Source organism: Pipistrellus kuhlii, unplaced genomic scaffold (assembly GCF_014108245.1).
Source record: "Pipistrellus kuhlii isolate mPipKuh1 unplaced genomic scaffold, mPipKuh1.p scaffold_m20_p_18, whole genome shotgun sequence".
In the NCBI taxonomy this organism is placed as follows: domain Eukaryota; kingdom Metazoa; phylum Chordata; class Mammalia; order Chiroptera; family Vespertilionidae; genus Pipistrellus; species Pipistrellus kuhlii.
The window spans coordinates 23,055,094-23,080,704 of record NW_023425493.1 but is presented as its reverse complement, the minus strand read 5'-3'; the positions used below and the strand labels follow the sequence as shown (position 1 = coordinate 23,080,704).

Sequence of the window (25,611 nt, the reverse complement as noted above, 5' to 3'; positions counted from 1 at the left end):
AATTAACAAACAACAATTGCTGACCAGGATGTAGTATACTGCTGGTGGAAATGCAGAATAGCACAACCACTATGAAAAACAGTATGGAGTTTCCTCAAAAAATAAAAAATGAAATTGCCATTTGACCCAGTGATCCCACTTCTAGGACTATATCCTAAGAAGCTTGAAACACAAATCAGAAAGAATATATGCACCCCTATGTTCATAGCTATGTTATTTACACGGTTATAGCTAAGATCTAGAAACAGCCCAAGTGCCCATCAGTAGATGAATGCATTAATAAAAACAACTGTGGTACATTTACACAATGGAATACTGTGCAGCTATATTTAAAAAAAAAAAAAAAGGATATTTTATCCTTTGAGACAGCATCAAGGGACCTGGAGAGTGTTATGCTAAGCAAAATGAACCAGTGAGAGAAAGACAAGTATCATATGATCTCACTTATACTACTATGTGGAATCTAATGAACAAAATAAACTATTGGACAAAACAGATCCAGAGACATTGAAACATGCAATAGACTGACATATTCTGGGGGAAGAAGAGGGGGATTAACCAAAAAAACTTATATGCATAGCCCCATGGACAAACAAAAGTGTGGGGAAATCCTGCAGAGAGGATGTGAGCTGGGTGGAGGGGGGTCAACAGGAGAAATAAAAGAGACATCTGTAATACTTTCAACAATGAAAAAAATACGTTTAAGACATTCTCTTCTACATTTAGAAAACTGTTAGTTCTCTGGGGAAAAGGAAGGTAATGAAGTAAGAGTATGTCCCTTTAAGTCAAGCATCCAAAGTGTAGAGGGGTGATGTGGTCCCATGGATTGCATGCAGAAGCCTTGAGTTTTAGTTATGAACCCTTTACTTGTTGGCTCTGAGACCTTGAATAAGAAATTTCTAATCTTGGAGTGACCATTGCTTCATTTTTCATTGAGAGCACTGGATTGATGACCTTCAAGTTCCTTCCTGCTCTAGCAATCACTGACTTGGCTATGTTTGGCATCTGGAATAATCAGAAGAAGAAACCAGATTTATAATCTCACTATCACAAAGTTGGTAAAAATAAATAATAATAATAAGCATCAATTGTTAATGTGCTTCTCTATTTTCTTCTGTTAAGGTAAGCATCCTGACACTTAAACATCAGCCATCCTCAGAGCAACAACAACGGTAAGGATAACAGCTGGGAAAAAGAGCTAATAAGGAAAAGCTCAGCTCTCAACTCTGAGGCTCTCAATTGTAGTGACTGGAGATCTGGCTCATCTCCCTAGTATCCTGGCATTCAATCACTTGGCTTTGTTAAATGGTTTGCTTTCAAATACCAAACCAAGACTTTGTATGCAAGGTTTGCAGTAAAATGCATGAGACTTTGAAACCTGACTACTGAAGCATTTTATTCTGCTACTTATTGAATTACAACAACTCTAGAGTTTAAAGCTAAAGACGCTTATCTTTTACCCCACTGAAGCAGCTCAGACTGATTAACCCTGTGACAGGAAAGCATGGCAGAGAAGGTGGCAGGGATTGGAGCTGGCGTCAGTGGCTTGGCCTCCATACGGTGCTGTCTAAAAGAGGGGCTGGAGCTCACCTGCTTTGAAAGGAGCAATGATGTTGGAGGCCTGTGGGAATTCTCAGTGAGTGGCACACTATTGAAACACCAATAGAAGGGAGACGGGTTACACAGCAAATTAAATCTAATCAGTTCTAATTCGGACTTGAAGGAAGGTCACAAATGTTCCAGATCTGGAAAGTAAAATCTCATCTCTCTCATCTCATTAATGTCCAATCACTCAAAACTATTTGGCACCAGCAGAGCTTCTCCTGAAAAGGATGTCTCCAGCTTATTAAATACTGTGACTGGTCTGACAGAGCCCAGATCTCCAGGCTGCAAAGAGTGCTAATTAGTCAGTAATTAAATGAAAATCACCCCACTATATCCCCATGTGACTGACAGGATTCTATTCCTATTGCTCTTAAATCCTAGGAACATGGGGGGAAAGAAAAAGAAAAACCTAGTTGGGGTCAGAAGTTCTAGTCTCAACTATTGGGTTTTCTGGGCAGATAAATTTTAGGCAAGTCACTTTTCCTTCTGGACCTCAAATGCTCATTTGTCAAATGCAGAGGTTGAAAATTAAGTTATCTCTAATGTGTCTTCCAATTCTAATGGGTTGTGATTCTATAACTCATGTCTACTGGGAAAGCATTATAAGCTTTTATAAATGACTAGAAGCCCAGCGTGCTAAATTGCACGGCCCCGCCCACCCACCCCCTGCCCCACTGTGCTCGAAGCCCTGCCCACCCACACACACCTGATCATGCTTACAGCCTCACTCACCAGTGTGTGCCTCACCACACCCACCCAACCACCTGTTGGCCACCAGGCACCCAGGACCCAGGCTGCTTCTCTCTAGCCGGTGCCAGGCACCCACCCAGGACCAGGGCTGTTTTGCTCTAGGCCACCACCGCCACCCACCTGGTTCCCTGTCCGGTCGTTGGTCGTTATGGCCACAGGCCTTTTATAATATAGATTGTGTATGTTGGTTGTGTGATTATTGAATACTCTGAGTTCCAAATCCAGAGGAAAACAGACTGCCTCTGCCATTCAGCTTCATTGTTGTAGAAACAAGGAAATATTCATTATTAACCCCATTTTTAAATTTCAAAAACCAAGAAAATAGCCTTTCTGTTGTGAATTCCCCAACCATAGTTATTGGATGTAGATGAAATGTGTTTGGCTTAAAGACATTAATTATATCCATATCATTCATCTTATAAATGTATTCTCCCCTAGTCTGTTATAACCCAACCTGCAACAACACGTTGCTGTAATAGAGAGTTATCAGTGCGAATTTAGAACACATTTGTATTCACCTCAACTGTTGGCTGAGACTTGAAGGATGTCCCACTAGGTGACACTTTGCAGAAAGTGCCATTCCCACTGTAGCCTGTGAACAGCACCCTGCAGATGCACAGTGTCCAACAGGATGATAGTACCAGGTGGAAGAGGTTTCTAGATAGGATAACCTGCCAGGGTTCTTGTCCCAGCCTTACAAAGGGTTCAGCATTCTGGAGAAAGGGGCTTCGCATAGATGATTAAAGAGTCCGGAGATGAAAGATAATTTTGAAAGGCATTGGGGTCAGAGGATCTTCAGCTAAAGGGAGCTAAAGACTCTCCCTTGAACAAGGACCCATGCTTTTATTCAACACAATTTGTCCCAAAACAAGGTGGAAATATACACTTCAAAGGGTAGAGTATCAAAGGGTACAGAAGAATTGTCAGTTTGGGGAACAGCCTACAACTGTTCAGGTGTTTGGCCAACAGGAGGCAATAAAATGCCCTGAGCTCTCTGGCAGTTAACAATCCTACTCAGGTTTGAGGGACGTGCTGTTTAGCCATTTCCAACAAGGTAAACTACATGTGACTCAACCCTGTTGAGCTCCCCAAGTCCCATCAATCTTTTGATGGAACTCTTGTAATTATTGCATGCTGGAATTGGTTCTCAGCAGTAACCAGCACTCCAGAGAAGGCACTGAACATGGTGTACCTAGGGGTCCAAGTTAATCAATGCAGCCAGATCAGATGATAGGTCGGTAAGATGCAATATCAGATCCTGGGCTATCCACAAAAGGGATGTCTCATTTCTATGAGGTCATGTGTATAAGCAGAATTATATCAAAGGCTCTGTGTGGCTGCAAATATTGTAAACTTTAGCCCCCTCCAGATACCATAATCCTTCCTTCTTAAAAAAATAAAAATAAAAAAAAAAGTGGCTTGGTACAATATATGAACAGAGAGGGATTTTTGGAAAATATATTATATAAGCTATCATGTTGCAAGTCCTGTTAGGCAAAGGTGTTCCAGAAGAAAGAAACCTGATCATTCTGAACTTTTCACTGTGTGCTTTTCCTATAAAATAAAAGCCAAATTGGGTTTACACACTAGCAGATTGAGTATGAGCATGTTTTAAGTTTCACATTCTCTCTAACAAGACCTCCTGGCCTCAAACAATTTTAATCTGTTGTAATAAGAGCTTGCTCAACAACCTGAGTACAATAGGTCAAAATATTTTGGCTGCAAATGGGGAAAACAGAGCTATCTGAACAATTGTTCTACTTATTCATTCATTTATTCATTCAACAAATATACATATTAATGTAATTATGTGTATGGCACTGTGTGAAGTATAGCTGCAGATAAGAGGAATGGCAGGTGGCCAGTATTTCAAAAGCAGAGAGAAAACAAACATTAGGATAGCTATAATACAAGTGAACATGTGATGAGGGCAGTGAAGACCATCAGAGCATGGTGGAGGGAGATGATTTCCAGTTGGTGAGGGAGAAGGCAAGGACAGGCATGAGGGAGTAGACAATTTCTGAGCTGGATCTCAAGGGTATATTTAGATCAAGAGAAATGAGACTGATAGGCAGAGATGGAAAATGAAAGGAGATCAAGGAAGACTACTAAAATTCACATACAGCATTCTTGGACTTGCCTCTGACCTTGCCCTCAAGTTGCTTATGTTCTAGTGGCAAAGACGAGACATGGATGCAGTGATAACTCCAGGCAGGCAGTGAGAAATGGCCTGCAGCTGCTTGGATCTAGAGCAAGCTCTCTAAGCCAGAGGCAGAGTCTGAGCTTAATTTCTGCCTTACTGAACCACCCAACATACTGAAATAATGAAAATGGGAGCTCTCTGGAGCAATTGTCTGTTGTTATACATCTATTTCCTTTTGTTTGGAGAGCAGCCTCTTAGGGGGGAAAAATCCAAGGGGCTGTAGGACACACATTCTTCTCCCCGTGTTCTGATTGGCTCGGGTCCAGGGGCCAAAGGGCATAGATTCATTTAACATGGAAATAATTCAAGAGCAGAATCTTACTTTTTTTTTTTTTTAGCTAGTCCCCAGTGTGCAATTCAGCGCTCCCTGCCTTCAATGGACAGCTGAAAAACCACCTTCAACCCTTCTTCTCTTAACTGTCAATGAAAGGCACCAGCTGTGGGGAACAGGGAAGACAGATGTGAGAACCTCCCAAACATGAGCCTTCAACTTCTTTTTTTACCTTAGCAGAAACTTCCAATTGAGGTTTAAAAAGTTAAAATTTGAGCTTACAGCAACCATGAGCAGACGCAGTGTTATTTCCAACTTCAGGGAAAACACTGAGGCCTCAGGCAGCCCCAAGAGACAATCTTCCCAATTCTTTCCAGTACTTTTTGTCTCAGTCTTCCCGAGGTCAGTTGGGGCTGGCAGGAGACAGACATCTGGAGTCCAACAGCAACATGACATTCCTTGCTTTTCCATCATTCCATGGGAGTTCCCTCAGGATCTGGGGAAGCTGAGGCTGCCAACTTTTGAAGGTACTTCTAAGGCAACATATTGTGTGAACTTCTGCCCTGTGCTTGCAACAGAGAGAAAATGTTGATTTTTCAAGTAAGGTTTCAACCACTTCTCAAAAGAAGCTGCTTTTCAATTGCACAGTGACTTTAAAATGAACTGCTCATGGAACACAAGTTATATGGCTTGTGGTTTCCTATGTTTCCTGGTAAAGAGTGAAAGCTGCTAATTGGTGAGCTAAGGAACTCCTCAAGCACAGAGTTCACTTCCAATAAAACAATGGTCCTCAAAATGCAGTCCCTGGACCAGCCACATCAACAATTGCCTAATGGCTGGAAATGCAAATTATCAGGCACACTGAGTCAGAAATTCTGAGGGTAGTACCCAGAATCTATGGTCTAAGGCACAAGTGTCAAACACAAGGCCCGCGGGCCAAATCCGTCCCGCCAGGCCTTGCAATGTGGCCCGCACCGCGCTGTCATCACTGCACTCCGCTGCATTTCCATCACAATGACAGTTTCTGACTGTTCAGTAAACCATTCGGCCCGCGATTTAGGCTGGATTTTAGATTTTGGCCCCTTCTCTGATTGAGTTCGACACCCCTAGTCTAAGGTGATTCTGATTTCATCCACATTGGGAAACTATTTCAACAGAGGGTTCTATTGCTGTTGAAGAACTTGCTGAACAACATATAAGTTAATTAAGTAGGCTAAAAGCTGCATCCTCCTTCAGATGATTTAGTAGGTGTTGGGGGGAGAAGAGAGGAAGGGAGAGAGGGAAGAAAGGAGGGTGTGTGTGTGTGTGTGTGTGTGTGTGTATGTGTGTGTTTAACATGAGCATGAGATCAGAATCACTGCTCTGATTGAAAAAAGAAAAGAAAAAACTCTATAGGACAGAAAAAACAGCTAATACTGGAGAGTTATTAGAATAACAGGACTAAGGTTGACAGTGACAACTCCGAGCCAGAGCTATGGCTTTCTTTCCAGATCTTACAGAGACCTGTTCATTTTTTTCATGGGTCTTTGAGAGGTTTTATTATTTTCTTTTACATATTAAAAAGTTTTCAGTCATCAGAGCATTGAATATCCACTAAAGGTCACACCATTCTTTTTTTTCCTTTTTAAGCTTTGTTATTATTCCAGGAACATGTAGAAGAAGACAGAGCCAGCATTTACCCATCTGTATTCACCAACTCTTCCAAGGAGATGATGTGCTTTCCAGACTTCTCGTACCCTGAAGATTACCACAACTTCCTGCATCATGGCAAGCTCCAGGAAAACATAAGGACATTTGCTGAAAAGAAGAATTTTTTAAGATATATACAGTTTGAGGTATGAGCCTTATAACTTGTGCTGTTGAAATCAAAATGTGTATGGGTTAGAGCCGTAGTCAGCAAACTGCGGCTCGATAGCCACACGCAGCTCTTTGGCCCCTTAAGTGTGGCTCTTCCATAAAATACCATGACCTGGGCGAGTCTATTTTGAAGAAGTGGCATTAGAAGAAGTTTAAGTTTAAAAATTTTGGCTCTCAAAAGAAATTTCAATTTTGTACTGTTGATATTTGCCTCTGTTGATTAATGAGTTTGCCAACCACACTGTTAGAGAAAAAGCAAGGGCACAGCACTCACCTAGAGAAATCAGAGCCAAAAGGTTGGACATCGCCCCCATTGGAGATAAGCTGTGTTAGTGCAGATTGTAAAATATTTATGCATTGTTGATGTGTTTTGTTTTGTTTTTGTCCCTAAACATGTTCCCCATGAATCTCTGAGAGCTTTTAAAATGCTACAGAAAATGCTGCCACAGTGTGCATTCCACCCTCATGCTCTCATATTTTAGAAACTGTCGCTCTTGCCTGGGGAGACATGTCCAAAAATATACTTATAAGACCAGTGTCAAAGAGTTTTTGCCTGTTTTCTTTTAGGAATTTTAGGGTTTCTGATCTTACATTTAAGTCTTTAATCCATTTTGAGGTGGGTATTTTTTAATATGGTGTAAGAAAGTGGTCCAGTTTCATTTTTTGCATGTAGTTATGCAGTTTTCCCATCACCATTTATTGAAGAGACTGTCTTTTCTCCATTGTATATTCTTGCTTCTCTGTGGCTAGTTAAGTCTTCTTAATTAATGGTAGTGCTAATAACAAATTATAAAAAGATTAATTATCCAGTTTTATATCAATCCAGAAAGAGGCAATGGACAGGAAGATATTAGAAGGATCACTAGATTCATCCAAGTCTGTGTGCCCACAAGCAGACAGATCAAGATGAGATATGGATCTAGTCAGCGTAAGCAATCGAGAAAGAGATAAGTACAGAATGCTAGGACTTGGAAGTTGTCAAGTCTAATAAAGCCAAGCCAAAAAAAAAGTATGTCACTTCTGAGAAATCCATCCTGACAATCTATTTTATTCATCCAGACAGAGTGATATGTCAGAAATAGTGCCCAATAGATTCATAAGCAGACAGATCAAGATGAGATATGGATCTAGTCCAGGTGTCGGCAACCTGCGGCTCCAGAGCCGCATGCAGCTCTTTTTGTTAAGTGAAAAAATCCTTTTTCTGCACAATCCGGTATATAGCATTAAGGTAAGAAACAATATATGCAGTGTTATATTTGTTTTAAATGTCGCAATGGTTTTGCGGCTCCCAGGTTTTTTTTCCCTTCAAAAACAGGTCCAAGTGGCTCTTTATGTCTTAAAGGTTGCCGGCCCCGATCTAGTCAAACAAAAAATTTGACTAGATTTGGATCTAGTCATATTTAACTAGATATGGATCTAGTCAAACAAAAATTATTTTTGTTTGTGTGTGCATAGGTGTATGTATACATTATAAATATCTACAAAATACAGCAAATTTTCAACAGTGGCTAAATTTATCTCTATAGGATAGCGTTAAGGGTAATTTCAACTTCTTTTCACTTACCCATATTTGCATGTTTGCTAATTTGCAAATGAACATTGTCTACACCCACTACAAAAATGGTTTTTTTTAATCTATCTGATATGTAAGTGTATGTATAGTATTGGCACTAAAAGGCATTTCTCCATTTCCCTGGACCTCAAAATATGGGCTCCTTGCTTGATTTCATCACTAACAAAGTCCTTTGAGTTTCCACTGGCAAAATGCCGGAATGAGACGCTCCTCCCATTTCTCCCTGCCTCCTTCAACTCTTAAAACCCTTCTGACTGCGTTGGAGCACACAACCGACAAAGCAAACCATTGTGTGAGAGAGACAGCGCCAAAAAGGTAACAACAAAAGTCAGGGTAACAGCTGGGGGAAGAAGCTGACAAGGAAACGCTCAGCCCTAAACTCTAAGGCTCTCAACTGTAGTGAACATAACTGCAGATCTGGCTCATCTTCCTAGAACTTTGTCTTTGAACTACTTGGCTTTGTTAAGTAGGTTGTTTTTAAATGTTGAACCAAGACTTTGTAAACAAGGCTTGCAATAAAGCCCGTGAGACTTTGGAATTTGGCTATTGAGGCATTTTATTCCAATCCAGCTGGTTATTAAATTACCACTACTATAGCATTTAAAGCCCAGCACCTGAACACACCATAAGGCTCTCTTATCTTTTGCCCCACTGAAAGCCACTGACTGATTAATTCTGTGACAGGAGACCATGGCAAAGAAGGTAGCAGTGATTGGAGCTGGTGTCAGTGGACTGATCTCTCTGAAGTGCTGCGTGGATGAGGGACTCGAGCCCACCTGCTTTGAGAGGACCGAAGATATTGGAGGACTGTGGAGGTTCAAAGTATGTGAGATCTTCTTGTTTCTTGCACAGGTTGTTCTGCTATTACAGGGTGAAGCATAGCTACCGATGAGCCTTATGAGGGATTCCCTAAGCAACTTTGATCAGATTTACTTCATGCAGCTATACAGGAGCTAAAGAAATGGGCTAGCATCTCTCCCAGGTCATTACTAATCTAACACACATGGCAAAGCCAGGCGTGTGAACAATCTCCTCTTATGTCTCTGTCTTGCAGCCCATTGTTTTTGTCATTCTCAAAGCAATATGCTAGTATTAGAGAACTTACAAAATAGAAGTGACAGGAGTTTTTTTTCAAGACACCACTTATATTCCAATCATTGAGCAAATGCTTTTTTAGAGAGTGTGCTCTTATTACTAATGATTTTTACTTTTCTCTGACAAATAGACCTTGTTTGCTTAGCTTTTCTGATGACACTCTAGTATTACTGCTGGGAAACTCTAACTATATTATTAAATATACTCTATTCATTCAATTCATGCTATTAGATATAAATATTGGTAATGCTAGCTGTCCTTCAGAATTTGTATTAAAAAGAGAGCTATAAAGAATTATAATTATTCTTCCCACAATTTTTTGAATGAGTACTAGCTTACCACCTTCTAGGTGTCAGATCTTGGGTAAGTTATTTACATCCTTGTATCTTAGTTTTCTCAGCTGTAGAACAAAGATATTAACAGGAAAAATGTAATTATCCCAGTGTTATTTTAAAGATAAATGGAGATCATTCATATCAAAAACTTACAATAGAGTACAATAAATGTAGCTACCATAACTATGTTTGTATTTTATAGACAAGCAAATAGAAACAAAGAGGGTAAATGATGTGGTCATGGTCACATAACTGGAAGAACTAGCATTCAAACCTGGGTCTCTATGACTCCTAAACAACTACCGTATTTTTCGGACCATAAGACGCACTTTTTTCCCCCCAGAAGTGGGGGGGGAAAGTCCCTGCATCTTATGGTCCAAATATAGCCTACACATGTACTTTTAAAAAAAAGTTTTTTTACTTGCCCAGCTCTGTGTGGTCTCTGTGTGCTTGCCCGGCTCTAAAATGGTTCTAAATGCTGCTGTTTACTTTACAGGGTTGATTACATGTGTTTATGACTGTGATGTTGGGTTTTAATGCACATAAAATATTTTAGGACACTATTTGTTTCAGAATCTTTTTTTCTTCATTTCCCTTCTCTAAAAACTGGTGCGTCTTATGGTCCGGAGCGTCTTATGGTCCGAAAAATACGGTAACTCCCTACTTAAAAACATGTCTTAATTTGCACTCTTGCTCAGTAAGGTTAAACAAAATCTCATCTCAGAACTGGAATGACAAGCTGAGGATTATGTTTCAGGCACATTAAGATGAGGGATTAACATAAGTGGGAACATCCCAAATAGGAGCAAATGGGTTGAGAGCATGAAAAGCAGACTTTCACATCCGCAGAGACCATCTGAAGTGCTCTTTCTTCAAATGGACCTATTAAGAGGATGGGGAGGACATCCAGCAAACTGGACATCCAGTTCAAACTGAATTTTATGCCAAAGGGGATTTTTTTTTTCAGTTTGGGTTTATCAAAGGGACCTGAGTAAAAGACATACCTGGGGGTTTCTTAAAATACTAAATTCTGAACACCAGTCCAGACTTCCTTAATCAAAATCTTCTGAGCAGGGAGGATCCTATTCTTAAGTGTCCCTAATGAATCCCATGATGAGACAAGTTTGACAAATATTGCACAAATGCTAAATTTTTTTAATCTGTCCAATTCAGTGATTCAAGCATAGCCAGAACTAAAGGATGGGAAGACTGATACTTATTACAGAACAGGTAAATTTTCAGAGGAAACTGGAAAATCAGCTGAGTCACATTTATTTTTTATGAGTATCTGCTCATTAAAATCAATGTAGCTTTTCTTGAGCAGGTGAACATTCCTGTTTTAACGAAAAATGTACTGTTTTTGTCCACTCTCAGTTCATATGGAGATCCCATTTGGGGTTCTACCCCCCAGGTAGATTTTTTACCCTAAGGAAGAATGCAAAATTATAACAAATTTCTATTTAATAATAAATTTGTCATCATTTTGTTTTATTACCTCACTTGGGATTTAATATCAAAAAGTCAATGTCCCTTACTTATCATTAGTTTGGCAGCAGAAGAATGAGAGGTTTTTTGTTTTTGTTTTTAGTGATTTGTCAAAAAATATGACTTGGTGAACTATAAGAAGGTGCCCCAAAATATTTCTCCTGCTCTCCTATTCTGGTAGTAGAGATAATGTCCTATCAATTTAAAAAGTTAGACTAAAATTTAAATTAATTAAGTCTTATCCTATATAATAAAGACCTAATATGCAAATCGATTGAACAGCAGAACCACTAGTGGAACGATCAGTTGCTATGGCGCTCACTGACCACCAGAGGGCAGATACTCAATGCAGGAGCCGCCCCCAGGCTGCAGACCCTAAGCCAGCCAAGATGGGTGCCAGTGGGGGCCCACCAGTCACCCCACCAGTCACCCCACAGATCAGCCCTGATAGCCGGCCAGGCCTAGGGGATTTCATGCACTAGACCTCTAGTTAGGTATAAAATAGTTAAGTATGTAAATCCATGGGAGCTGTAATAACATCACATTTTAAACCTGGCTTACAATTATATTCAATATAGAAACGTAAACAATTTTCTCTAGCGAAAGAAGACAAGGAATCTCTCTGCAGAGTGAAACATACAATGGGCAAAATTTCAGAAGCCAGTGAGGCCAGTGAGGCTCTTGATTACCAAGAGACTATACTGCCAAAGGGAGGAGGTACTGAAAAGGAGGCTGAGGCCTCCTCACCACTCCATCCAAAATCAATTTTGAAATAGATTATTCTTTAGTTTTCATATTATAAAATCCTTCTACAATTACATACCACATTTAGTAGTGACAAGTTAAAACAAAATTTAGGAATTCTTGTCCCATCAGGTTGGTATGGCTCAGGGGTTAAGTATTGACCCATGAACCAAGAAGTCACACTTTGTTTCCCAGTCATAGCACATGTCCCAGTTGCAGACTCCATCCTCAGTAGGGGGCATGCAGGAGGCATCCAATCACTGATTCTCTCTTGACACTGCCCTTTATAACTCTCTCTCCTTCTCCCTTCCTCTCTCTGAAATCAATAAAAACATTTTTTTAAAAAGAATCCTTGTCCCATGCCCTGCTCAGACGGTGCTGAATTCTTCTAAAAGGTTCTTCAGTACCCCCTTGTGGCAGCTTTGGAACATGAAGAAAATGGGTAAATAATATATTTCTAGCACTTTTTCCAACAAGGGGAAGCACTCATCCCATACAGCATCTCATTTTTCTTCACAATATTTCTAATGGAAGTAGGTATTATGATGATTTTCACATATGAAGAGGAAACTGAGATTTAGGATATGCAACTTGCCCCGAAGAACATTGGTGGTGGGAAAACAACAAAAATGAAGGTCTGTAAAATTCCTGACCACCCTCACACCTAGTAATCTTACTGAGGTATTGAAAGAGGAAAGCGTGATCGTTCTTCAGCCATTATTCTTCTCTGCCTCCTTTATTGTCCCCGATACCTGTGCTCATAAGGAAGCAATATACATTTCTTTTGTGTGTGTGTTTTTATTTAACATTTAGATATAATCTATCCTTTCCTAGCTACATATATAACATAAGGATTAGGAGTGCCAATCCCCATGCAGTCAAAAATCCACAAATAACTTTTTACTCCCCGCAAAATTACTTACTAATAGCCTACTGTTGACCAAAAGCTTTGCCAGTAATATAAACAGTCAATTAATACATATGTCATATATGTATTCATTATGTACTGTATTCTTATAATAAACTAGAGAAAAGCAAATGTTATTAAGAAAATCATAAGAATTGTATGTATGTATTGAATACTGTATGTATTTATTGAAAACACTGACGTATAAATGGATGCAACCTGAAACATCACTGTTAGGTCTGATCAAATAATTGAATCGATGCCCCCTCCCCTGGGAAATGACCTATAGGCCACTTTACAACGGACATTCCACTTGCTAAGAACATTATCTCTCCCCTCCAGACTTTCCCAGAATCCAGACCTGCACAGAGAATTCTCCACCCAGAAAAAGCCCTCCTAGAGTCCTTTAAAAACCTCTGACTCCCTATCTTTAGGTGCTGGTGTCATCTGGGGGCTCAGCCCAGCTGGTATCCAGATGACCAATAAATTCATAATTCTTTACCCCCTTTGGCCTCATGTGTTCTTCTTTTGGTGACCCTAACAATCACTTTCTGTCTTAAAATGTGACTCCCTCAAGATCCACGTTTAGACCCTCATTTAGCAAAGATCTTTACAAACTTAGACCCACATTTAGCAAGGATTCTACATACTGCTCTTAAATGACACAATCTGAGAGCAAATATTGTTTTAGCTTTGGTGATTCATTTTGAAACTAATAACCCCTGTGAAGCACATACACATAAAGAGCAGGCTCCTTCTGCTATATATAAAAGAGTCGATATCCCACAGTTCACTTGTTCCTAACTCTTTGAAAGTGAAGAATAGTATGAAGAAATAAAGTGGAGTCATTATAGTCAAGTTGCTAAATTACCAAAATCAAGTAGGTTGAGGAATGAGGAAACAATTCTATTCTTGTTTTAACTAGCCTGTTAAACTTAAACTGAAATTAAACTTTTTAACTCTCCAGTCCTGCATCAATGCCTGATTATACATTAAACCTCCAGACAGCCCTCTGGTTACCTCCTAAAGGACTAAGGAAAAAAATGTTCATGTATCCAGACCACCTAATATCCATTAACCAGAGAACTGGTCTTCCACCATCTTGGATCAATCCAGAGGCTAAGAATGCAAGACTGATTCTTTCAAGACTGTACTTTTTACTTTAAGAACTCATAGCTTTTCTTTCTTCTTTGGAACACTCTGGGCATTACCTAGTTGTGTTTCCGATTTGCAAACTCTAAGATCCTTAAAAAATCTTTATCACATATTTCTAGCAAAGCTTCCAGACTTCATTTGAGTTTGACAAAATCAAACAAACTTCTTGTACAGAAAATGTCAGAAAACTCAGATGTGATAGTGAGTTTTCCTGTGTCAATATGTTAGAGCAGCTATGCTAGGTGCCTTTCATAAAGTGCAGTGGAAAGTGGCCTAAACTGATGATTTTGTTGATGTTTATCGCTTCCTCAATAACAACAGACAGAATTATTGAACAGCTAATATCCCCAATTTTAGCAGCTGAGGGTATTCATTTTAATTAAATGAGTACTATTATGTTCTCTGACCAATGTTTCAGAATTTATTGGTTCTTAAAGAGGTGGAAGGTGGGTATAGCCTCCCCAAGGGAAATTTCAGAAGGGGTTGGCTGTCACAATAGCTGACATTAAAAAAGTAGAGACCTGGGGTACTAAATATGATCAAAGAAGGATGGTTCCCACTCCGAAGCCCACCAGTGGCAATAGCCCCTCCAGTGAGCCACACTAAAAGGCTCCACTTGGGGCCTGCTATCCAGGATGATGGACATGTATACTGCAGCCAAAAGGATCACATCACCCAGGGGTCAGATATGAAGAAGATTAGGAAACCAAGGGAGCTTTTAAATGCATAATTGTCACTTTTATTTGATCCTTTAGGAAAATGTGGAAGATGGCCGAGCAAGTATCTACCAATCTGTCATCACCAATACCAGCAAAGAAATGTCCTGTTTCAGTGACTTTCCAATGCCTGAAGATTTCCCAAACTTCCTGCACAATTCTAAGCTTCTGGAGTATTTCAGAATCTTTGCCAAAAAGTTTGATCTTCTCAAATATATTCAGTTCCAGGTATTGTATTTTGAGGGGAATTGTTTTCTCTACATTAGTTCACATCACATTTAAATCGAGAAGTTACTCTGATAATGAAAGAGGTTGTAGATAAAGTATTGCAATTCAATTATTTGCTGAAAGAGGAAAGTATAGAAAACCCAAAAAGAATGTCATTACCCTGATACTATAAATTGTATACATTAACAGAAGAGAAAAATCATCTGTTAAAAGTAAAGATTTGTATGATGATGATGATGATGATAGGAAAACACATTTAAACTAATATTTGTAACCACTGAAGAATCTTATCATTTCCCTTTAAAAAAAAAAAAAGCATATGGAAAAAAAACACAAATAATCAGCAACAAAACACCAATATCACCAATATCTCACTTAACATGCTGAATTTTTATCAATAACCTACACTCTGAGAACTATTAACTATGCTTAGGAAATAAAGTTTAAATTATATCTCTGAGCACATAACTCCTAATGGAGCTTAGGGTTTTTTCCTAACACATCTCAGTTTTTCAGTAATTTTAGTTTTGCACCAGGCTTGTATTATATTAATTTATAATAGTTGATCTTGGTGAAAATCTATATTTGTAAGCACTATTAAAATGTCCATGCCAGACTGGTGTGGCTCAATGGTTGAATGCTGACCCATGAACTAGGAGGTCACAGTTCAATTCCCAGTCAAGGCACTTGCCTGGATTGCAGGCTCAATCTCCAGTGTGGGGCATGCAGGAGGCAGCCAATCAATGCTTCTTTCTCATCATGAATGTCTCTCTTCCTCTCCCTTCCTCTCTGAAATCAATAAAAATATTTTTTTAAATATCCAATCCCATCTGATGTTGTTTTTCCCAAATTCCTGGTAGATCATTTCTATAAATGACAGAACCTTTATATCAGAAGCTTTTATAGGTCTTTGTAGATGTATTACCCTTACATAACATGTAATTTATATTCTCTTTGTTGTTAATCCTCACCTGAGGCTAATTTTTCACTGATTTTTTAGAGAGTAGAGGAGGAAGAGAGAGAGGTGGAGAGAGAAGAAAAGAGAGAGAGAGAAAGAAGGAGAAAGAAACATTAATATAAGAGAGACACATTCATCAGTTGCCTCCTGCACTCGCTCCAACTGGGGCTGAGGATCAAACCTCTAGTCCAGGTACATGCCTTTGACCGAGAATCAAATCTGTGACCCTTGGTGGATGGGCCAACACCCTAACCACTGAGCCCATGGCCAGAACAATCATCTCTAGTCTTTGAAAGATCATGTTAGAGTTGCAAGGAAACTAGTTTTCTTGTTCACTGTGTCACCACAATTGTTTTCTGGAGGCTGGAGGAGGTTAGGAAAATGCATTTCCATGTTTTGGTCTCGGAGTTGGTATAAACCCTAAGATGTTAGGGCTCAACTCAAAATGTAAATGACATTGTTGCATGTCTAATCACCTTCCGAGTGATACTGAAGGTGTTGGTCCTTAAACCACATTTTGAATAGCAAGAATCCACAGGACCTTAGCTAGTATACTAGTCTGGACTACAAATATGAAATCTCTACTCTCTGCCAAAAATGCCCAGATGTTTTATAATTCTTTCATAAGCTTTATATTAATATTCCCCATACATTTTTAAAATTTGAATAGTCTCAAAAATTAGCAATGCTACATTTTGAAAAATATCTGAAAATGTGAAAAGCATGCATAAGAGGCTCAAATTCTTGCAAACAAGAGGAGTGGGCCTCTCCTCTAAAAGTGAGAAAAGCTTTGCTTCCATTTGACATTGTTCTTAAATATAATAGACATACGACCTTCACGTGTACTTTTAAAAACTCACAGACCTCCAGACAGTAAGCTACATTTTTTTTTAAATCAACAAACCACTAAATTATTTTATCCAAATGAGATCATGAACAGTATTGCTATTGTGATGTTTCCTGTTCTAAAAATATAAAATATACCATTCACGGAGTTCTGACAATATGCCAGTCGCTATGCAAATCACTTCTCATGAAACATCTTCTCTAGCACAGTGTTTGCACAGAAGTGGACATATGAAAGGTTCTTGATAAATACTATGTGATCTCTTGAATGATAAAAATGGATTGAGCATCTTGCCCAGAGCTTACCAGCCACACCTGCATCTCGCTCCAGTTCTCAGTCAGCTGAGTGAGGCCTCTCGCAGAAAGCAGCACATCCTCAGGTGGTATCTCCCTATCAAAGAAGAATGAGAAGGCTGAGCAGAGCAGTCTTTGCCTTAACTGGCTTGAAATGGATTCAAATGGAATCTAAATTGTATCAAACATTGCATTCTACCCATCCCCACTCCTCAGGGCACTGGACAAGGCCCTGTATCCCAGATTAATTCTCAATGATGCCTTCTCTATGTTCATTTAAGACAACTGTCCTCAGTGTGAAAAAATGCCCGGATTTCTCATCCTCTGGCCAATGGGAGGTTGTCACGGAGAGCAAAGGCAAGGAGCAAAGTGCCATCTTTGATGCAATTATGGTTTGCAGTGGTCATCACATCCTCCCTCGCATCCCACTGGAGTCATTTCCAGGTGAGGCCTAGGGGATTCCCAGCTTTTCAGAGAAGGTGTCTAGGTACTTTCTATGCAGTTTGGAATTATAATCTTTGTTTCTGCTGATCTATTTGGTCTTGGTTACATAGGAATCCAGCTAACCTCCTCCAAAGTCAAGATTTCAGAAAATTCATATCCACATTGCCTCCGTGTTGGAGAGGCCTGTTTAGCCATGTGCCTGCTTTGGCCTTTTTCTATCCTGCCAAACAGCTGTGACTTTTTCTGTCCTTGGAGCCTTTTCTGCAAAACCATGCCCAGGGACAGAGTTAGTGAAGAAAGTTCCTAGAAATTCTTTTGGTCCTGGACCATATGCTTAGCATAACATTTCTTATATGCTTTATACTTTCAGTTTATCAATTGACCTTGCTATTATAATTCCCCTAAGAGAGGAAGAGGGAAAGGAAATTATTAACCCCAGGAAGGAAAAAGTTAACAATGCAATTTTCTTGAAATTAATTTGACATAGTTGACAGGCTTCTCTCTTTTTCCTCCTGAAGGTATAGAGAGGTTTAAAGGCCAGCATTTTCACAGCCGCCAATACAAGAACCCAGAGGGATTTGAGGGGAAGCGCATCCTGGTGATTGGAATAGGAAACTCAGCCTCAGATATTGCCGTTGAGCTAAGCAAGAAGGCTTCTCAGGTGCAAAGCTCTCTGCTTACCTTGTACTTTGGATGAAAAGAAAGGGGAGGAGACACATTGGGAAATCTGAGCCATGTAATCAAGATTCCATTACTCCTTAACTGGTTGGTTGGTTGCTCAGTTGCTTCATGTGGTATCAGAAAATCTATCTGTCAAGAAGCCACAGTTTATCTCCCAGCTCTGCCAACTATCAGCTGTGTAACCTAGGCTGAGTCATTTCACTTTTCTGGCTACAGTTCTCACACTTTGTAAATGGGAAGTTTTGACCAGATGACTTTCAGGCTAAGAGGCCTTGTTTCCACCCAAGGGCCTTAGTGAAAAGCTGACCTGTTCATATACGGGGCAGGGAGTGTGGGAGCATTTAGAAATTTAGTGCACATTTGAATATTTGAAATGTAAATAATCCTCAGTTATCCAAAAGTTATGAAAAGAAAGATTAAATAGTAAGACTCCCAACCAAGATCATAGATATTTAGGTGCACACTGAGCCCTTTCAACTACTATCATTTGTTACCTACTCAGGAATGACACAACTGAGCTGTGAAGGTATCAAACATTACAAAATGTAGATAATGCTGGCACTGATGATTGGAATAACAGAAAATAAATCCCAGTAGAACAGACCTAGGCAAAGATGGGAAAATAGCTAGGGTTCCTCTCCCCAAAGCATTCCTTAACAACTTTTTATGTAAGTCAAAAATAGCTAGGGTTCCTCTCCCCAAAGCATTCCTTAACAACTTTTTATGTAAGTTGTTAAGGAATGCTTGGGCCCAGGAGCCCTATCACTTGCACACTAGCCTCCTCTGCCTGGCTTCTTCTGGCTATATAGGATTTACATACTTATGTCCACAGGGCCTGGGCCCAGGAGCCCTATCACTTGCACACTAGCCTCCTCTGCCTGGCTTCTTCTGGCTATATAGGATTTACATACCTATGTCCACAACCAGCAAAACTGTCCTATTCTGAGTCTCATACTTTCATAGCTTGAGATTCCAGGTAGCAAACATGATAAACAAATTAGGTGTAACTCCAGATTAATGAAGGGTTTACACTGAAACCTGTTAAAGCCACCTATCTGATCAGTGCCAAGGAAGAAGGGGAGACAGTAAGTATTGGGGAAAGAACATGGAAATACTTCACAAGCTAAGGAGCTGAGGTCCTTCCCAGCAAAGACATGTATTGCCACATGTCTTGTTTACTCTAGACATGTGGCAATACAGGAAACTCCTCTCCTCCAGTCTAAATTTGCAAAGTAATAATAGCTAGCAGACAATAGTTTAAGTACTTTATACCACCTGATTTAATCTGTATAATAATCCCATGAGGCAGGTACTACTAATAAACCCATTTTGCAGAAAGAGAAACTTAGAGGCACAGAGAGGTTGAAATAACTTGCCCAAGGCAACACAGCCTGTACGTGGTGGGGCTGGGGTCCAAACCTAGGGAGTCTAGATGCAGAGTCCTGGATCTGGAGTCCATGATCATAAACACTTAAGGGAACTGGTTTTCTTACACATGAATCATAGTTAACTGTTGTTTATCTGGGACCGCTTTATACATCAGAACTCATAGAATGGCAGGTAAAATTCAAATATGCATTTGGGCAATGGGGGAGTAACAGTAAGCAAGGTAAACCACCTATATTATATATATATAATTTCAAAATTAGAGAAATATGAGTAAGCAAGGTAAAGAACATACCAGAAAGAAGACTCAGATGTGTATTTCAAGAGAATGGGAATTGTGGTATACATTCAGATTTTAACACTTAAAATACATAACTGTTCTTTTAAGTGTGGGAAGCTGACACCCCTTGGTATTCCCAATCTAAGAAAATACAGATCTATGCATGTACGCCTACATAGTCACTGGACTGTCTTGGTACCTTTCCTAGGATTAATATACTTACCTTTACTTACCTTTACTATAAAAGAAATGTGGGCAGGTGGGAAGGTGAGAAGAGGGGAGGAGCACCAAACCACAACTGTAAATGTAGTAAAGACTTGTGGATTTTATGATTAGTATTAGCCCAAAGATTTTCTCATGTTTTCAGGAAAGTTCTCAAGATGGTTATGGTCTTCCTCTATCAATGTGAACACCACTGGGTACTTCAATGATAAAGTTACAACAGAGCAGTGAAAACAAAATGGTACTTCACTTGGAAGTCAATCATCTTTAAGATAAAGCACTGCAGGAAATTCAGGGGCCATACATAGTAGATTCCACCCAAAAGGAACGATGCCCTAACATAAACTGTCTTTCTTTTTGCTTGCCAGGTGTTTCTCAGCACCAGGCAAGGTTCCTGGGTCTTCAGCCGAATCTCTGACAATGGCTATCCCTGGGACATGGTGCTCCACACCCGGTTTCGCGCCATGCTCCAAAATGTCCTGCCACGCGCAGTTCAAAAATGGATGTTGGAACAACAGATGAATCAGTGGTTCAACCATGAAAATTATGGCCTTGAGCCTCAAAACAAGTAGAGTTATTTTGCTTTCTTTATGTATTTTATGTACTCAATGGTAAGCAAGGTTGCTAGTGGTGCCTCTCTTCACAAAGGGCCAAATTGCTAACATGGTGTAGGTCTTGGAGTTTGAATTCCAAATTTGTTCTGTATGCATTTTAAAAAGTGAGTACTTAAAGGAGACATATGTACCACTATTTGTAATACTTCAAACAATAAAAAATCCAGAAAAAAATATATCATTAAAGCTGGGAAAGAATGAGAAGGGAAGCAATAAACTGAAAATCTCTGATAATTAAAGAAATTGAACCAGAAAGAAAAAAAAAAAAAAAGATCAAGTAGAAATGGTATGAGGTGCTCAAAAAAAAAAAAAAAAAAAAAAAAAAGAACTTTCTATTATCTACAACATGTAGATAATTTTCTATTACCCAGAGTTGTTCAACATCGGAAAGGCTGTTTAATGAGATTGTGACCTTCCTTTCAGAGGGTTGTGGTAGAAAATGGGTATCAGAGTCTCTATCTGATGATTTATGTTCTGATAACTCTGTGTATCATGAGGGTACTTCCCATGGGCAGCTTTGAGAACATAATCACTGTCTCTTTTCAAAAAAAAAAAATCTGTTTATCTCAAAGTTATACATCACTAACCTTATAAACTCAAGTAAACATTATAGATTTTTTTCCTTTAGTTGATAATAAGCTCTTCCCCTTAAAAAAAAAAAAAAAAAGACAAAACACAAGAGCTTTAGAATCTTTCAGCAAATGCCATGTGACTTCTGTATGCTAAGATCTGATATTTGTAGCATATATTGCCTTAAACCTACAAGAAAGAGAATTTAATAAATATAAGCAGATTTTGCTTCCCTGCCCATGCTATCACATATGGAGATTTCATGGAGATTTGAGATTAGCAACTATCTTCAATATAATTCTATGCATTAATTTTCAAACTGATTCCTTACTAACTTTTAAAATGTGAATTTAATATGTTTTCCCTTTCTTACTTATGACCAGATAGAGATTAAATGGAGCAAGATAATTAAAGGTAGATAATACAAAAGAATGTTAGAAACATCAATGGGCTAATAACCACTGGAATACTCAGTGCTTAACCATAGGCACCCACATTTTGTATAAGCCCCTGGGGATGCTTTCATTTTTTGAAATACCTTTCACCCCCATCACCCATATTTTTCCCTTTGTTAAGGGAGAAATTTGTAACATGAAAATAAAGTCAGGTAGTAAATTTGGAGTCAAGCCAACTAATCAAGTTAGAAAGTTTTATGGATATTTGAAAATTTTCAGAGCCAAACCCACAAACTATCAAGACAGTTCAAGACTCCTCATTAAATGCTCCTTTTGAGTGCTTTCTTCTGTGTGTGTTTCAGATCCCTTATGAAAGAATCTGTAGTAAATGATGACCTTCCAAGTCGTATACTCTACGGAGCCATCAAGGTGAAGACAAGAGTGACAGAGCTCACAGAGACTTCTGCCACCTTTGAGGATGGGACAGTGGAAGAGGACATTGATGTCATTGTCTTTGCAACAGGATATACATTCTCTTTTCCCTTCCTGGAAGACTCACTTGTGAAAGTAGAAGATAATATGGTCTCGCTATATAAATACATGTTTCCTCCTCATCTGGAGAAGGCAACCTTTGCCTGCATTGGTCTCATCCAGCCACTAGGTTCCATTTTCCCAACTGTCGAACTTCAAGCTCGTTGGGTGACTAGAGTTTTCAAAGGTAAGTGAATGGCTGAGGTCTCACACCTGGTAGTGCTCAATAATGAGTTTAGACAAGAAGATTGCCAATCTTGGGTGCTCTCTTACGATTTACATCCTAAAAAGTTAGTGGAGACATCACAAAATAACAAATACAAAGATATAATAATAAACATCTGTAATCATTCCTTTAATATATTGGAAAGATCTGTAAATTTTGGATATAAGGGTGATCCAGCTGCAACATCTGTCACCCCACTGATTGCCACTGATCTGGCTGGCTAGGAGAGTGCCACCTCCTCCCTCACTGATCTATGTGCATCCCTACGAAGCTGCATGCTGGGTCAAAAGGATGACCTTCCCCCTCCCCCAACCCAAAAAAAGAAGAAGACTGGTCTTCGGTCAAGGGTATAGGAGTACTGAGCTCCCTGCTAGAACCTCCAAACAAGCCCACTACTTAAACCAGCCTTTTATATTCTAGACCTGTGTACCTTGCCCTCAGAGAGTGCTATGATGGAAGACATTATCAAGAGGCACAAAAACAGAATTGACCTGTAAGAATTTTTTTTTTAATCTTTACCTAGAGCAGTGTTTCTCAAAGCACAGTGAGTAATCTACCCACCTATTAGAACTAACTAGCTGCTCATTAAAAATGCAAATTCTATGGCAACAGCCCAGACCAGAATCAGAATCTCTGGATGAGACTGGATGTTTGTATTTTTTGTGTTCTTTCTAGGTGATTCTTATATACGAGGCCTGGTGCATGAAATTCATGCATGGGGGTTGGGGAGAGGGGTTGTCCCCCAGCCCAGCCTACACCCTCTCCAATCTGAGATCTCTCAAGGGATGTCCAATTGCCCATTTAGGCATGATCCCACCAGGATTTTGAGACATCCCTCTCACAATCCAGGATTGCTGGTTCCCAGCTGCTCGCCTACCTGCCTGCCTGATTGTCCCTAACCGCTTCTTCCTGCCATCCTGATCACCCCCTAACTATTCCCCTGTAAGCCTAATCGACATCTATCTGCTCCCCTGCCAGCCCAATTGCCCCTAACTGTCCTCCCCTGCAGGCCTGGTCCCCACCCCCCCCACCCCCGCAACTGTCCTCCCTTACAGGGCTGATCCTTCCCAAATGCCCTACCCTGCTGGCCATCTTGTGTCCACATGGGGACGCCATCTTGTGTGTTGGAGTGATGGTCAATTTGCATATTACCTCTTTATTATATATAATTTAACAATCAACTACTTAAAGATAGGAATTTTACCAAATGAGAACATTTTTCCCTTGACTGAATTTCATTTGTTTGGTATGATGCCCATATTAAATTCCATGTCTTCTCAGGCCACTCACACTCTGTATTTAGAGAAGGAATGGTGTTAATGTAAGAAACATTCAAACATCTGAAGAATTTTTGGAGTTTATTTGAGCCAAACTATTGACAATTGCCAGGAAGCAGAATCTCAATGGATTGAGATAATGCTTAGGAGAATGACAGTTTTATACCTTATTTTTTACATTACAATCAAAAGAGGAGACAAAAAAATATTTCAGTTATATGAAATCTACTGGTGATAGATTAAGGAGGTGGGAGAAAGCAAAAGGGGGGTCTCTGTGATTGAATAAAAAGTAAAATGATAGACATATACATGTGTGATATGAAGGTTCGAGGATTTCTACTTTGTGATTGAAGTGGAACGAGGTTCAAGTGGGTTGAGTCCCCTTGGAAAGTAGACTTGGAGCCTTATATGATATGAAGGGGTTAGCTCATGTCCAAATGCTCATTCACCTAACATTTATTGAACATCATATGCCAGTCAGAGTGCCAGGGAGTCTACTAACTTAACAATCAAATACTAAGTGTCGCCTCTGTGCAAGACACTGGGCTAGATTTTCATCTATGTTACCTCATCAATCTTGACAACAATCCTGATTAGTTGGTACTTTGCTTAGTAAATACCAAATAGTCATCATGATTGTAAATGTTGTCACATTCCTCAAAGTCCCATGTATTTTATAGTCTATGGTCAATCTGAAATACAGGCCTCGTGATGGGATAAACCAACACTTTCCATTTATTTGTTCACTCATTCCTTCACCCTGTCAATAGCTATCGAATGCCTACTGTTCTTATATAACTGAACGTCTTGTGACTCTACCCTTCTCACTTTCTTCATTGAGGTTTGGAGAGAGCCAGAGCCAGATTCTGCAGACCAAGTACATCGATTACTTGGATGAGCTCGCCGCAGAGATAGGTGCGAAGCCAGACCTCCTCTCTCTCCTGTTCAAAGATCCTAAACTGGCCGTGAAACTCTATTTTGGACCCTGCAACTCCTATCAGTATCGCCTGGTGGGGCCTGGCCGATGGGAAGGAGCCAAGAATGCCATCCTCTCCCAGAAACAGAGGCTGCTGAAGCCTCTAAAGACACGCACTCTAGAGCCGGCTTCTAACTTCCCAGTTTCCCTCCTGCTGAAAATCCTGGGGCTTCTTGCTATTGCTTTGGCCTTTTTTTTCTAACTTCAGGCTACTAATCCACCAGCTTTTGGCCTTATTATCAGTCAGTACCACTTAAAGGGGGAAAAAAGACCGAAAGAAAAAATATTCTAAAGTTTAGAGTTAAGAGGGGAAAAAGTAAGAGAGGTAACTGTGGAGAATTAGCAGGATTAGGTCTATGTATGAAACCAAAACAGTGACATGAAATGTCTTCACCATTTCACTCTTCCCTAAAGTTATCTAGACTTTCCAAAAAGGACAATCAAATAACACGGGCTAAAGAGTGTCACCAGCCCTGATACAGGCGAGCTGTGCAAAAAACAACAGAATTACACAGAATGAAGAGCAGGTCCCACTGTTTAAATCACTGGAAATTTTAAGTTACAGGTACATATTTAAACACCTGTTTAAACAGACTTCCTATCCGGATTCTATTTGGTGACAAAGTTCTCAGACATTAGGTCACACTCCATTTGCTTGGTGGAGAATCATTCAAAAACACTGGGGCAAAAAATGAAAATAGACTTTAAAGCCATGGCAATACTCAGACATTAAGACTCTCATATCAAAAGCCAAGCATTTATTATAATTCTTATATTTTTCTTATATGTTGACAGAAACGGTGTTATAAAAATAAACATCCCATGATAGATATGTACTATATACTTAGGACTTAATGTGTGTATTATATCATTTAATTCTCACAACAATTGCATGAGTTGGTTGCAGCTATTATACTAATATAGCAGATATTAAATTGAGATTCATAGAAATTGAGTGATGTGCACAAGACCATACAGATGGTCTTA

The 25,611-nt window shown here is 39.5% G+C and overlaps 1 protein-coding gene across 4 annotated transcripts; it reads left to right on the top strand.

Annotated features, from left to right (window-relative positions):
• The first annotated feature begins 1,462 nt into the window (after positions 1–1,462).
• On the top strand, positions 1,463–24,884 carry FMO2 (flavin containing dimethylaniline monoxygenase 2). Of its 4 annotated transcripts, none has more exons than XM_036442536.2 (9): positions 8,445–8,586; positions 8,944–9,081; positions 14,736–14,924; positions 17,304–17,466; positions 17,985–18,127; positions 20,404–20,603; positions 21,977–22,332; positions 22,792–22,864; positions 24,490–24,884. In XM_036442536.2, exons 2-9 carry the CDS (start codon positions 8,950–8,952, stop codon positions 24,824–24,826), a joined length of 1,593 nt encoding a protein of 530 aa, XP_036298429.1. In that variant the 5' UTR covers positions 8,445–8,586; positions 8,944–8,949; the 3' UTR covers positions 24,827–24,884. The 4 variants fall into 4 exon arrangements, with proteins under 4 accessions (XP_036298434.1, XP_036298429.1, XP_036298431.1 ...); XM_036442538.2 differs by having other exon boundaries at positions 8,510–8,586; positions 8,918–9,081; XM_036442540.2 differs by having other exon boundaries at positions 8,556–8,574.
• The last annotated feature ends 727 nt before the right edge of the window (positions 24,885–25,611 follow it).